Here is a 15305-nt window from a genome sequence, read left to right on the forward strand (position 1 = left end):
CCGCAGCAGACAGTGCCGGCACTCCTGTTTCCTTGACAGGTGAGGAAACAGGCCCAGAGCAGCAGCCCAGGCCCCCAGGCAGTGAGGGTGAGGATGGGAGCCTCCAGCTGGGGCCCAGGGTGCAGACTCACCCTTGGACCTGCTCAGAGGCCAGGCCAGGAGATGGCCTTTGGGCAGGGGTGGGTAGATAAGGGAAGGGAGAATTACATGCTGGGGTCACCAGGCCTGAGCCTGAGTGGTGGATGTGGCTCACTGCCTGACCTTTAGGGACAGGGAGATGCTGAGGAGAGTACCTCCCTCCCTCTTGGGGCTGGTGTGGGACTGAAGAAGGAGTGGTGGGCAGGGATCACGCACTGGGGGCCGACTGGAGACCCCAAGTCCAGCCCTGCCTGGGCAGCAGTCAGTCAACACCTGCTCCCTCCTCTGCTCCCAGGGGACGAAGAAGCCCCTGCAGAAACTTCACTGCCCCAGTTCCTGTGAGTGCCCTCTGGGGCTCCCCACGCCCTCCCCACAGTCCATGATCCTCTGCTCCCCTCTCTCTGCAGCTCTGGCTGCAGGGAGGCCGTGGGGAGAACAGGGCTCCTTGGATTCAGGCCCCTAGCCCTCTTAGCTGTGTGACCTTGGGCTGGCTACTTCTCTGAGCCCCCGGCTCTGGTCTATAAATTGGGGTAATGGGTGGGGCTGATGTGTAAAGCACAGGGACTGCCAGGCTGTTAACTGGGGCATGGGAGGCAGGCACTTGACCCTTCTCCATGCTCTGGGCCAAGGTCCGCTCTGGAGGACTTGAGATCACTTTTCAAATCCCCTCAATTTGCAGAAGAGGAAACAGCAGCTGAGAGAGGGAAGGGTCTCTCCCAACACTGTCCACCATGCTGGGCCGTAACCCCTCTCCCGCTCCACATCCCCCTGCTGACAACTTTCCATCAGGTGGCCTGGGCCCCTTGCTGTGCCCCTCCCAGCCGGGCACCTGTGGCCTTCCTGTCCTGCAGGGCCATGGCGAATACAGACCGATCCTTCAGGCCCTCCAGGAACATGGCTACCAGCTCTGCGATGGCCACGCTGCTGGGGGTCGCAAGCTCATATTCCTCTTCACGCAGCGTGGACAGCGTCAGCCTCTGCCCACCTCGGGCTGTCCTGAGGGGACACAGGGCGCTTTGTGACCAGAGGAGCTGCCCTTCCTGCCCCATCCCCTCATCAGCCATGGAGGGCAAGACTCTCTAGAGCAACAGAGGAGGAGCAGTAACTCGGCAGGGCCAGAGCCAGAACCTGATGGGGGTCTGATCCTAGGTCCGCCAAATCCTCCCAGGGGGCCGGGGCGGGTCATGGAGGTTACTGCCTGAGCTCAGGGACTCGGGCCTCAGAGGCATTGGGAGGTGCCCAGCTCCAGTATGTGAGGGTCAGCTCTGGGGTGGTGGGGAAGTGGTGGTGGGTACAGGGCCACTACGGGGCAGTACAAAGAGTGTGAGAGCTGAGATGGGGCCCCTGCTCTGCCATGTGCTCGCCCTGGGACCTGGAGGGAGCTGTGAGCCTCTGGGTGCTGGGTTTACACATCCGCAGAGTGGGTGGTGCTGCAAGTCTTCATAGCATATGTGGAAGCACCCAGCACCCACAGCCAGCCTCAGCAGACCGTGGTCTGGGCGCACCCACCACAGTGGGAACCACCACAGTGGTCACTCTATGCTGGGTGTGCTTTAGGCAAGAGGCAGGGCAGGGGCAGGACGCCCCAGAGGGCTTGGAGGCTCTCCCAGGAGATGACAGCCTTGGAGGCTCCTGAGGTGGGGTTGGGCATTGGAGGCCAGGCCCAGTCTGGAGGTGGTACACACCCAGGCCCCGCCCCTCCCTCCCCCAGGAGATCCGTATCTTCAGTGTGAGAAGGTCCTGACCTTGAAGAGGGAAGGGGCCTGCTAAATGAATGCGCACCAAGAAGGCTACCACAAGCTTGATGTGTTCATCTCCAGATGGATCTGGGTTTTTAAAAGAGGCCCCTAAAGGGACGGTGTTAATGCACAGAAGGAGTTATTTAACGTGGGACAAGTAGGGTGGATCCCTACTCAAATGACTATCAGGCCATACCTGTTGATCCTTGTTCCCCCACCCCAGCTGGCTCCTAGGGACAAGGAGCCTCTTTTCTCCTGTCTGTCTCTGAGCCCCCAGAGGCATTGTTTATAGGACTCAGGTTGTAGCTTGGGGCGTCTTCCCTCAGGGCACCCACCTGTTGGTGACCAGGCCCGTGACCTCTGGGAAGGACAGTTCTAGGAGCAGCTTCTCCCTCTGGTCCAGGAAGCACAGCCCCTTCCAGTTCACAGCTAAGATCAGCTTAGCCCTGGGCAGTCGAGGACCTAGTGGGAGGAGAGGTTACCGAAGCCTGGGCTAGCCCCAGCACCCAGCCTCCCCCAGCCTTCCAGGTGCCATTACCAGAGAGTGTGGTGACTTCAAACAGCCGGGAGAAGAGCAGTGGCCACTGCAGGCGGGCCATGTCCACCACCTGCTCCCGCACAGCCAGCGCTGTTGCCTGCTTCTGGGTGTATGGTGCCTGCACGAGAGCCAGGGCTGGGGATGCCGGGGTCGCCTCCACCATGCACCCCTCATCCTCCACCACTGCCTGTGCTGCCCACCCCTCACCCTGTCCTAATCGCTCACCCAGTGTTCAGTTTGTTTATTTGATGAACCATGCTGTGAAGCTTCTACCTTAGGTAAGGCGAATGCCTGGCAAGGGTCACGGGCTGGAGGAGATCTGGTGGGCTGACTCCAGCCCTTGTTTGCCCTCCTTTGGGTGGGAACCCTTCCTGAGGTGGTTTTGAGAAGACAGGAAGGCTTTACACATCTTTAACATCTGGATGCCAAAGGGTCATACGTGTGCTGCTGCTCATGTCTCAGCAGAGGCTGTGCGTGTGTCTGTGCACGTGTGTGTGTCTTGTGTATGTGTGTGTGTACACTTGTGTGTCTGTGTGCATGTCTATGCCCCTGTCTGCACACGTGTCTGTGCATGTGTGTGTGTCTTGTGCACCAGTCTGCATTCATTTGTATGTGCTAGTGTCTGTGCGCACGTCTGTGCACGTCTGTGTGCACGCATGTGTGTGTCTGTGCACTTGTGCGTCTGTGCATGTGTGTGTGTCTTGTGCATCAGTGTGCATTCGTCTGTATGTGCTAGTGTCTGTGTGCATGTCTATGCACACGTGTCTGTGCATATGTGTCAGTGTGTGTGTCCATGAGTGTGCTTGTGTGTTCTTGTACTTGCTCTTGCATATACACAGGCCCTATGGGTCTGTGTCTTACTCTGTGCCTGAGGCTGGTTGGGTGTGTGTCCCTGGGTCACTGGTAGCTCTCTTTTTGCTCTGACTTCTGCATATTTGGGCGTACCTCTTGGGGACCTCATGCCTTTGTCTCAACTCCCCCCCTTCTCGGTCCCTGTTTTCAACTTTTCATCCCTCTCTTTGTTGACTCTTCTCCCCACCTTTCCTCTCCCCATCTGTCTGCCCCATACTTGGCTATAATACACAGGGAACTTCCTTTTTACTGCTTGTTTGTTGAATAAAATGTTACTTGTTCCTACTTTAAACAATGGTTGGGAATCTTCATATGCTGGGTTTGGGACTGTGAGTTGATACACCACATCTGAAGGGTAGTTTGGCATTATGCAATCTGCATAAAATGTTTTAAAGCGTTTATATACTTTGACCCAGTAATCTCACTTCTAGGAATTTATCCTGATGAAATAGCTGTCAAGCGTATAAAAGTGGCTCTTCTCATTGTTTTAATAATGAAAAATGGAGACTTACCTTAACACTCATCAGTAGAAATCAGTGAAGTAAATTACAATTCATTAACGCAATGAAGTACTATGCAGCCATTAAGTAGGTAGATAGAAGTCGGTATTTAGTGACATAGAAAGAGAGCCCCATGTCATGTGATTAAGTGGAAAAGCAGTTTGGAAGTTGTTGTCAATATGGTATGGTCCTGTTTTTAAGGGTATTTCTCTCTCTCTCTCTAATCATGCCCACACCCATGTCTCAGTTGTGTATCGACGGACAGAAACCAGTCTGGAAAGACATGCCCCACAATGTGACAATCTCTTTGATGTGATGCTATCAGTGACACCATCTTCTTCATTGTATTTGTCTGTGTTTTCTGATTTATTTGGTACAGGTTTCAAATGTTTAATAGACAAGTCTGTGAAGCTATGCTCACTTTGGAAAAAAGGTGCTGGGGTAAACATTTCGTAATTCTTTACCCTCACCTAGTCCACACTTCCCAAATTACTTGTGTTCAATTGGGTTTGTGTGCTCCTCTGCACCCCCTGCCCCCGCACGTCTTGGGGTCCTAAAAATTCATGGCTTCTCTCCTGCAAACACACACACGCAGGCTGGACAGCACCAGAAATGACCAAAACGGCTTTGCTGTCCCAACCAAGGAGTGTTCCCAGGGGATGCTAACGAGCATCTGTGGAATAGAGGCTCTGTGGTTAAACACATCTGGGCAGAATGATCAGGCTTCTCTACTCAGGGCTTCTTAGAGCCTTTAATAAGGGACTGTACATTGTGACTCCCTAGGAGAAGGACAGAGCAAGAGGCATTTTCCAAGTCACAGGAGCATGACCAAAGGGGCCCGCTTTGGGAATGCCCCCTTAGGCTAGCAGAATGGAGATTGCCTCTCAAGGCTGTCTCCTCTGCCCTTTTCTGAGCTCTGATGGCACCTGCTGTCTGTGCCCTCTGCTGGCATTTATCTTCCTGACACTGGGCTATCACCCCTCACAAGCAGGGGTTGTCTTTTTATTCCCTGCTTTGTTCTTGGTCTAGAATGTCATGGGGTAACCAAGGGTCATTAACCTCTAGGCTTTTATCCCCCGTGTCCCCACATGCACAGCTGTCCCCCAGCAGCTGGGCCTGGATGCCTGAGACAGCTGTGCCGTGCAGGCCCCTGGGAATAAGGGCACTGCAACGGAGCAGAGGGATGCAGGCCAGCCTGTAAATCAGATGGTGTGTCTTGGCTGTTCTCCCAGGGGTGGGAATTTGAGGGGCACAGCAGAAGCCTCCTTTGGTGAGGGTGATCTGAGAATGCTGCCTGGGGGTGGCCATAGGGCAGGGAGGTAGTGAGCCTCTGGGGAGCTCTGCCCTGGGCTACGACCACACACAGCATGAGGGGCCTGGGAGGAGCTGCAGAGGGCCAGGTGTCATGAAGGAGAAGCCTCCAAGGGCAGGGCTCCAATGCTGAGGCCACACCGCGATGAGTGGTGAGCTGTGGATGGCCTCAGAGACCAAAAGGCTGAGGCCAGCTGGATGCTGCAGGTGGGGCCAGCACAGGGGTGGGCTGCCCTGCCTGCACCCCCAGGTTCACTTGAAAGGAAGAGGGATGGTGGAGTGGCCTGTAGTAGGGGGCTGAGCTGAATGAGAATACTTACCCCGAGAAGCCTGAGCTAGCCTCAACTATCAAGCTTAGGTTTCCCCGCTACCGGGGGGCCAGAGGGTCCATGGGAAAGGCCATTTATAGAGACAGAAGGGCTCCGTCCCCTCTGCACACCCAGGCTTCAGGGTGACCGCACCTAGGCTGCAGGGTGGTCGTGCCCAGGCTGCAGGGTGGACACGCCCAGGCTGCAGTGTGGACTTGCCTAGACTACAGGGTGGATGCACCCAGGCTGCAGGTTGGCCATACCCAGATTTCAGAAAGGACACACCCAGGCTGCAGGATGGCCACACCCAGGTTGTAGAGAGGACGTGCCCAGGCTGCAGGGTGGATGCACCCAGGCTGCAAGGTGGACATGCCTAGGCTGCAGGCAGACACTCAGTGCCCCACCCCTCCCTCAGGAGTGCCCAGGTTGTGGGGAGGCTGACCTTGGTGTGGGCAGCAGCAACAAGGCTAGCCCACTTCTCAGGCGGCTTGGTCCTGTACAGCTTGGTGGGGATGCAGCTGGGCAGCAGTTCCTGGATGGCCTCGCTCCCCGCCGAGGCACCGAGCTGCACGTAGCAGTGCCGGGCCAGCAGCTCCACCAGCTCTTCCTCCTACACAGCCCCCGTAGGCAGACATGGTGGGTAAGGGGAGATGGGGCCTCCTCCATGTGGGCCCTGCCCCTCACTCAAGCTCTCTCACAGCGGAGCTGACAAGCGGCTCAGGTGAGAACTGGTCCCGTTAGGCAGGACTGCCCCGCCCCAAAAGAAACCACCACGTGCCTTGACTGGGCCCAGTGCAGGTGGCACTCCTGTTGGCAGATGAAGGACAAGGGAGACCCTGTGTGTTCCTCTACCACCCCACGGGGGGCCAAGGAGTCGTGGGGGCTCAGGGGTTGGGTAGAAACCCCAATGTTGCCATATCAGGGGGGTAAACGTGGACAAGGCCTCGGTCCTCACTCATCAAGGGGCTTCTGCCAGGACTCAGTCAAATGGGATTCTGTGTCAGGCCCAGATCTAAGCAGCCCTGCTCTCTTTGGTAGGCCAAAGCCTTGCAGTCACTGGCTGGCTTGCCCTCTGGCCTCTGCTCTCTAAGCTTCCTGCCTCCAGGGCCTAGTCTCGTGCCGCCTGCCCCTGCCCACCACCTTATTCTGCTTCTAGGACTGCTGCTGCTGCCGCTGGCCCACACCAGCCCAGAGCAGCCTTTTCCTGACTCTCTCAGGGAGGGTTGCACCTGCCGAACAGGTGCAGCGCTGCTCCCAGGCCTTCATGAGCATGGTCTCAGTTGTCACAACAACCTTACAACATAGGTACTGTCACTCTTGGCACTTTCCAGATGCGGCTCAGAGAGGGGACTTGCCAAGGTCACACCACCAGGCAGAGGCAGAGATGGGACCTGAACTCGGTCCCCACCACGCTCTTGATCACTAGGCCTTGCTGCCCTGTAAAAGGAGCTGCTGTGGTGTGGCCTGGGCCTGACTGTGGGGCCTGTCCCACCTGCTGCTGATTACATGGACCTCATAGGTCTGGCAGACCTTGGTCCAAGGGGGAGGTGATTGAGGCCAGGCCTGGAAGGGATGCTGCACCCCCAGCAGAGGGCCGAAGACCTGCCCCAACTGTCTTCCCTGACCCTGCTCCCTGCCCTCTGCCTTCTTATCTGTGGGGCTTTTATCTGCCATGCCGCCAACTCTCCCTCTGCCTTCCTGTCTGTGGGGGTTTTATCTGCCACGCCCCCCCTTCCATCCTGTCTGTGGGGCTCCTATCTGCCATGCCACCCACCTTCCCTCTACATTCTGTTCTCAGTCACCTTCTGAGTCCAACAGACCCCTCCTCTGCAGAGTGTTCCCCAGGTGCTGCAGCCCAGGCTAACCCACCCTTGTGCTGACCCCCTGCCCTGGAACCCGACTGTCTCTCAGGCCCCTCACCCTCTCGAAGCTGTACTCGCCAGACCAGACTCCATGGAGGACTTGGCGGTAAATGAGCTCGGTGCTGACAGGGTCCTCCCTGGAGTCGTGCCAAGGGGTGAAGAACTCCTTCCGGAAGTAGATACGCCAGGGTGACTGGCGCTCGCTCTCACCTCGCTCCCGGGCCAGCTGCTCACATTGCGCAATGGCATCCATTATGTGGTCACGTCCACTGCCCAGTGACCAGAACTGAGGGCAGAAGCAGGCAGCGGGTTAGCAGCTGCTGGGAGCCCACAGCCCAGGGAATGCCCACCCCCTGCACATGTGTATGGAAGGTGTGTTCACTGCCAATGGGCTGCTCCTGGAGGACGGGGACCTCAGAGCTCAGCATGGGCATGGGACCAAGCTGGCTGTCGTCCACTTGCGATGAGTAGAGGAACTACTTCTGGATGCCTGAGGGGCTTCTCCAAATGGGCATGGCCAAAGGAGGTACAGGCTGACACTGGCTGAGGCGATGTGGCAGTGACACCCTGGTTGGTTGGTGTGTGTCTGCGTCTGAGGGTGTGAGGCGTCCACGGTTCGGGGCATGGGGATATGGGTGTCTGGGTGGGCAGCCATGCAGGATAAGATGGGCTGTGCCTGGCTGTGTGGGAGGGTGACTCGGAGCAGGATGTGTCCGAGGCCTGGCTGGAGTCCCTATGTCAGTGTGCAGGAGGTAAGCAGGGGCACTCTGGGCTGCTCTGGCGTGGAAGGGAAGCAACAAAGTGTGGGTGTGACACTGGGGCTGAGGCACAGCTGCTGGGGTTGCGTATGTGACCGTTTGGGTCAGGAGGGTGGGCTGCTGGTTGTAAAGGCATTTCTGTGTGCTTATGTGTATACGTACATGTGTATATGTGTATGTAGGTGTGCACGTGTGTATGTACATGTGTATGTGTGCATATGTGTATGTACGTGTGTATATGTGCATGTATGTGCGTACACACGTGTATGTACGTGTATATATGTGCATGTACATACATGTGTATATGTGCATACAGGTGTACATTGTATGTATGTACATGTGTATGTGTATGCATATGTGCATGTGTGTATTACATGTGTGCATGTACTGTACATGTGTGTGCATATACATGTGTTATATGTGTATTCATGTGTGCATGGGTACATGTGTATGTACACATGCATGTCTGCATGTGTGTATGCATATGTACATGCGTGTGCAAGTGTGCATGTCTGTATGCATGTGTGCATGTACATGTGTATATGTGCCTGCATGTGTGCACATACATGTATATATGTGTATGCACATGCGTATATGTGTGCATGTACAGTCTGTATTCATGTGTATATGTGCCTCTACATGTTTGTGCATGCACATGTGTACATGTATGCATGTACATGTATTTATGTGTGTGTAAGTACATGTGTATGTGTGTATGCATGTGTGCACGTGTGTATGTACATGTGTATTCGTGCATGTGTGTATCTGTGTTTGTTTACGTTCACATGTGTGTGATGACCAGGTTGTCCTGGGGTGAGGGCTGGAGCTTCAGGACCCTCTGGCCTGGGTGTGTGAGGGTGGGTGGGTGATGGCCAGGGCTTACAGGAAGTACCTTGTCATACACAGCAACATGGAGGGAAAAGCCCACGTGGTCACTGAGGCCCTGCTTACGGGCGATGTGCAGGCAGACTTCCCGTGCTGTGGAGGCTGAGTCGACCATGATGATCAGGCTCTCTCCAGTCACCAAGATGACATGGATCGGGATGTGCTTCTTGGACTTGACAGCCTGGGTGACAGACAGAGACTCAGGACCCTTTGTCCCACAGCCTCCTGGGCTTGGCTGCTGGCTCGGAAGGGCTGCCTGGCTCATGGCTTCCTGAACCTCAGAGTGACAGCCAGCCCACCATCCCCATCCACCTATACGCCTCTCCCAAGCCCACGGCTCCTGCCTGCTCATCCCCATGTTTCCTGAGGCCTGGGGTCTTCTGAAACCCCAGTGTCAGCCACAGGGCTTGGCCCGTGTTAACAACAAGGCCCCACCCACATCTGTTGCCTGATCCAGGGGACACTACACATGCCTGCAATCTGTGTGCTTCTACAAGGCCCCCCTCAGAGCTCCAGGGATGCAGCCCACAGGCAGGCTGGCCCGCTTTTAGATCAGAGCCCTGGGCTTCGGTGCGGCTGTGACTTAGAATCACAGATGGTCAGGAGAGCTCTCTCAAACTTCTGAGTCCAATAATCATTCCTCAGACTCACACAGCTGCTATCAGCTCACCTGCAATCCCAGGGGTTATGAACCAAGCAGGTAAAATAAGGTAAGAGGGGAGGGAGACGAGGTGGACTCTCACGGGCGGTGAGAAGTGGGAAGGGGTGCGGCAGGAGACGACCCACAGCCTCCCGGTACAGGACAGAGGACCCGCTCTAGGAGAAGGTGCCCACACCACCTGTCACCTGGCCCTGCTGCCACCTACTTGTAGCTCCAGCCAGGTGGGGGGCTCCATGCGCACTCCATTGGCATAGGTGCGTCTCAGGCGCTCAGCACAGAAGGATCCATAGCCTGCCGGCCCTTGGCCAATGAAGTTCAGCAAATACTGGCGGGTGAGGAAGGGAGAGAAGGAGAGGAAGACACTTAGAACAGAGACCAATTTTTACTTAATGCCCAAACGAAGATTTGGGCAGTGTTGGTACAGTGTGTTAACCCGGGCACTCACACACGTAAGAAGGAACGTGGATCACTACAACCTTTCTAGAGCCCTGGTAGCACGGTGGTTAAGAGCTTGGCTGCTGACCAAAAGGTTGGCAGTTTGAATCCACCAGCTACTCCTTGGAAACCCTATGAGTCAGTTCTACTCTATCCTATAGGGTAGCTATGAGTCGGAATCAACTTGATGACAATGGGTACAACATTTCTGTGGGAACAATTTGGCAATATGTACCATAGTGTCCATACTCTTTGACCCAATAAATCAAAGCTATCCTAAAAATATATATATTTTAAATCACAGTGTTATTTATGGTAATGAACAATTGGAAGCCTCATAAATGTCCATCAACAAGTGTCTTCTGCTGGACAATGGGTTGGAGAGGGATGCTGGTGAGGAGTGAGCTTCTTGGATCAGGTGGACACTTGAGACTATGTTGGCATCTCCTGTCTGGAGGGGAGATGAGAGGGTGGAGGGGGTTACAAGCTGGTGAAATGGACAAAAAAAGAGAGAATGGAGGGAGAGAGCAGGCTGTCTCATTAGGGGGAGAGTAATTGGGAGTATGTAGCAAGGTGTATATGGGTTTTTGTGTGAGAGACTGACTAGATTTGTAAACTGTCACTTAAAGCACAATAAAAATTATTAAAAAAAAAAAGTGTCTTCTGGGACGACTATATGATAGATGGCATTAAAGCTGCTTGGTGCTGCCCCCCAGGCGAGAAGTGAGGAAATCTGATTATTTTCTGTATAATCTCAAGTATGGCACTGCAGCACCACAAAACACCAGAGGAAAACATTGATAGGAGCTACTTCTGGGTGTGGGGTGACTTTTATTTTATTTCCAGAGGTTCTCCATTTTCCACATATTACTTTATAGTCAGAGCAAAAAGGTGTATTACAGCGGTGAAGCCTGGGGTCCTGACACACGGGAGCATCTTCCCAACATGCTGTCTCCACATTCCGTTCTAAGGACTAGAAGAAGTGCAGCAGCCCACTCCCAAGCTGCCCTTGTCTTTCCTTCACACATTTCATCCACTGTTTCATTTTGGCCTCAAAAGAGCCCCAGGGACATGGCCCTGTGGACACTGAATTGAAGCTGGAAGGAGCTAGGTTCAGCATCCTGTTTTATAGATGGGTAAACTGAAGCCCAAGGAAGCGTGGGCACTGCTGCTTATCCTGGTCTGTGGTATAGGAGAAGAAGAGATGGACCTGGATTTCTGAAGCCACCCACCCCCCTCCACACCCGCTCCAGCCCCCTGCCCCAGCCCTCCCACCTTCATGAACCTCTCCGAAGGCGGAAAGCAGCCCAGGCAGAGGCTAAGCAGGATCCAGCCGCGGGCCAGGCTGCTCATTTTGAAGTTCTCTGAAAGCTGCTTGCAGATCTGACAGTAAATCTCATCCCTGAAATACACAGAGCACTGGGAGGGAAGGCTGGGGGCTGGGAGAAGGGGAGGAGGAACACGCAAGGAGACAGAGGTGCCTGGGCACAAGCCCCTTCTGCACCCTGGGCGAGTCACGTCTGTGGGTGATCCTTAGCACTTGGGCCTTCCCAGACTCCTTACCTCCAACTGCCTTTGCTGCTTCTCCATTAGCATCCCCCACCAGGACCCACCTGGACCCTATCATCTCCCAGGACTGAGCTACCTCTGCTGTTTTCCCAGGGCCTGGAGACCCTACTCCCTTTAGCTCTCATTTCCTGTCTCACCAAACCCTAGCTCTTCTTCCTGTCATCTCATCCTCTCAGGCTTTTGCCCTCTCCCTCACTCCCTCCCTTGTCTCCCTCACAGCCTGTGTGCCCCACATCCTTATCACCATGTTGCTTCCTTGGCCCTCTCTGCCCTGGCCTTCAGTTGTAGGTATGGATGGAGGAGGCACCCATGGTCTCCAACAGCAGCTCTGCCCTCGGCGGCCCAGCCCTCAGCGGCCCAGCCCTCAGCAGCCGTGCTCTCAGCAGCCCAGCCCGTTGCACCACCTGGTCTGCTCGCAGTTATTTCAAAGCTTCTGTCTCTACCTTGAGGCCCTACCCACTCTTCACTGCAGGAAGACAAAGGGGACTTCATGGGAGAACCCTCAGCTCCTTACTCCTGACCAGCTGCCACCTCCACAGGCTCATGAGCCCCTCCTTTCTGTCTCCTCTTGCAGGGTAAGGAGAGGGGTTCTTCTGGATCCTTCCTCACTGACTCAAGCCTCTATCACCTCAATGTCCCATAAGCCCTTCAAACTCCACATATCCAGAGGCCAACATCTTTCCTCTAGTACCCAGTGAAGTGCTGGTGAATGTCCCAGGGAAAAAAAGGCCCTAATTTGTGGCATTCGCCAATTTCTATGGTGTAATATTTCCCACCAAGGCCCATTTCAAGCTACAGCATGCTGTTGTCCCTAAACACAGAGTTGGGAAGAGATGGGCAAAGTTGGCTCTCAAGAGCCCACCTCCACTTTCTGCACCACCTTCATCCTAGACTTCCCCCTCCTCTCGTCTCCCAAATCCAGTCAGCCCTGAGTCCTACCATCTACCTCCTGGATGTTTTCTCTATCCACTCCTCTCACTCCTACTCCCTGGGCCATCCCTCATGAGCTCTCTCTGCTGGAACAGCCTCCTCCTGGTCTCCTGCCCCTAGGCTCCACTCTCAATATTGTTACCAGGGAGATCGTTTTAGAAGTCAATTATAATCATGGTCCTCTCTTGCTTAAAACTTTTCCCCACTGCTCTTAGGACTGAATCCAAGCTCTATGTGCCAGCTGACACACTTGGGATTCCAGACCCATTAGGCTGTTTCAGGGTACTTGTTCACCTTTCCCCTTCTACCTGGTGAGCACCTCTCTTCCTTCCCACCACCTTGCCTGGTCCACAAAGGCATTAAGACCACTCCTCTTTGGTACCCCTACTGGATCCTGAACAGACTCTCATCTTATCGCATCCAGTTATTGTGACTTTCCTGGTCCTCCCTGCCCACAAACTAAGTGGAGAGCTCCTCAAGGACAAAGACTCATCCTCTTCCTCTCTCCATTCCAGAGCTCAGCCGGGGCCTGACCCTGAGTGGGTACTTAATACATGTTTATTGAATGTGTGACCAGATGTGGGATGAGGCACGTGCTTTTGTCTTAGATTTGGCTCTAAAGCCAAGGACAGATAGATGATAATACCCAACATTGTAAAGAGACACATTCTCTTAGGAGTTACTAAAAGATGGTGGAAGCCCTGGTGGCATAGTGGTTAAGTGTTTCACCTGCTAACCAAAAGGTTGGCAGCTCGAATCCACCAGGAGCTCCTTGGAAACTCTATGGGGCAGTTCTACTCTGCCCAATAAGGCCGCTATGAGTCGGAATCGACTCGATGGCAACGACTTTTTTGGTTTAAAAGATGGTAGAACCAGGCCAGCCACCATACTACCTCCAGTCCACATATGGGAAGACTAGAAGTTTGGAAGGAGATTGCTGGAAGGGAATTCATAGGGGTAGAGATATCTCTGGCCTATTTCCACTCCCTTCAAGTGACAGGGGTAAAGGACACCAAAGGAAATTCCAGGAGAACTGCTAATAAGAATGGGGGCTGCCTGCCACAGACAAGACATATCTCACTCCCTATCTGAAGTGTGCGGAGTTGCAGAGGCTAATCAGCCCACCTCAGGGTACTGGGCTAGAGCATGGTGATGGAGTTCTTGAGAATGCTTGACTCCTGTACCCTGAAGTTGGGGGTCTCCACAAAGAAAGACTGATGCCTGCTTCCTCCTGGAGAATTTAAGCTGCACTTGAGGGCAAGATGGAAACAGAACAGTTAGATCTGGGAATTGCACTTGTACTGTTTGGTGGGACAAGGAAGGATGAGCTTCCTGTCGGCCAACAGAATGCCATGGAAGGAACTGGGCTGAGGCATCTTGATGAGATCTTGTACAAGCAGGCAGCCCACCATTCCAGAAGACCGCAGAAGTAAGAGGCTGTGGGATACTCCACTGGGGGCTGGAGTTGGCAGGGGAACTCAAATTATCAGTGAGTGTGTCATCCCCAGTTGGAGACTGACACTGTGTGGAAATACCTGCGGGGGGTACCTGAAGAACCCACAATGCTTCTCACTGAGATGCGGCTTATGGATGTCCCGCCGTATTGGAGGACATGGTGGCCAGTGAGGTTTAAGCCATGAGAGAACTACCAACAGCACAAATAAAGTCAGAAAAGTTGCCCAGTCAGTATCATGGAAGGGAGCTAAAACTCAATAGAAGCCCTGTAGTTTTACTGGCTTGAAGAATCAGAGCCCAGAGTTTGAGGTAACCACAGCAGCTGAAAGGTAAGGAGGAAAATCTCAGAAATGAGAAAACAGAGGAGGGGAGCCCTAAATCCTGCATCTAATATCGTCCTAAATCTCTGGCCTGAAACCTGATCTCTGCATGTGTGAGGCTGACTCCAGGCAGTCCAGCTACGGCTAAAGTAACTGAACAGGGATTCCAGGTGCTGCCTGCACAAGGGAGACAAAGACTGAATCCAGCCAGGTTAATTGCCAGCTAAAGCAAAAAGTCAACACTCTTTGTAGGGATACAACAGACTCTAGAGTTTCTGAATGCATCATTGTCAACACATTGACAGGATACAGAACATTGTATCTAATCGTAGGCCTACATACTGAGGAAATAACAGTGAAGTACAAGACACACAAGGACTTAACAGGAAAACACAAAAAACCTCAAGAGAAAAGGCAATAGAGACCAACCCCAAGATAACCCAGATGTTTAATTTAGCAGAAAAGATTTTGAAACCATTATAACTATGCTCAAGGATATGAAGGAAACTATGTTTATAGTGAATGAGCAAATAGGAAATCTGGGCAGAGAAAAAGAAACTATAAAAAAAAGAACTAAGTGTAAATACTAGATATAAAAATACAGCATCTGAAGTAAAAAAAAATTACTAGATGGGCATAACAGCAGATGGGGGAAGACAGAAAAACAGATCAGTGAATTTGAAGACATATCAATTGAAATTATCCAACCTAAAGAACAGGGAGAAAAAAAGAAAGAGAAAATAAACAGCGCCTCAGGGACCTGAAAGACAATAGTAAAAGGTTTTACATAGGTTTAGTCAGAGTTTCAGGAGAGGAGAGACAGAATAGAGTGGAAAAAAATATTTGAAGAAATAATGGCCAACTACTTCCCAAATTTGCTTAAAGAATATAACCCAAGATACAGGCATCTACCCTTTAAAGCATTACATGCTTCTTAAAATCTGCATGAAAACCCAATCCCTGTAAGGCAAAGAGCATAAAACAAAATGTATATAACATAAAGGAACTTGTTTATTTATGTGGGTCCTGCACTATTGCCTGCTG

The 15305-nt window shown here is 53.1% G+C and overlaps 1 protein-coding gene across 1 annotated transcript in view; it reads right to left on the reverse strand.

The window, feature by feature from the left end:
• Positions 1–15305, reverse strand: part of MYO7B (myosin VIIB) — a 105867-nt gene that overhangs the window by 10514 nt on the left and 80048 nt on the right. Inside the window, exons 24-31 of the mRNA XM_064287456.1 lie at positions 11263–11389; positions 9758–9877; positions 8899–9072; positions 7307–7534; positions 5829–5996; positions 2416–2533; positions 2213–2339; positions 968–1134 (exon numbers count right to left, since the gene is read on the reverse strand). Coding sequence (XP_064143526.1) covers positions 968–1134; positions 2213–2339; positions 2416–2533; positions 5829–5996; positions 7307–7534; positions 8899–9072; positions 9758–9877; positions 11263–11389 — 1229 coding nt within the window. The remainder of the gene's footprint in view (positions 1–967; positions 1135–2212; positions 2340–2415; positions 2534–5828; positions 5997–7306; positions 7535–8898; positions 9073–9757; positions 9878–11262; positions 11390–15305) is intronic.

The sequence above is a fragment of the Loxodonta africana genome, chromosome 6 (assembly GCF_030014295.1).
Source record: "Loxodonta africana isolate mLoxAfr1 chromosome 6, mLoxAfr1.hap2, whole genome shotgun sequence".
Lineage (NCBI taxonomy): Eukaryota > Metazoa > Chordata > Mammalia > Proboscidea > Elephantidae > Loxodonta > Loxodonta africana.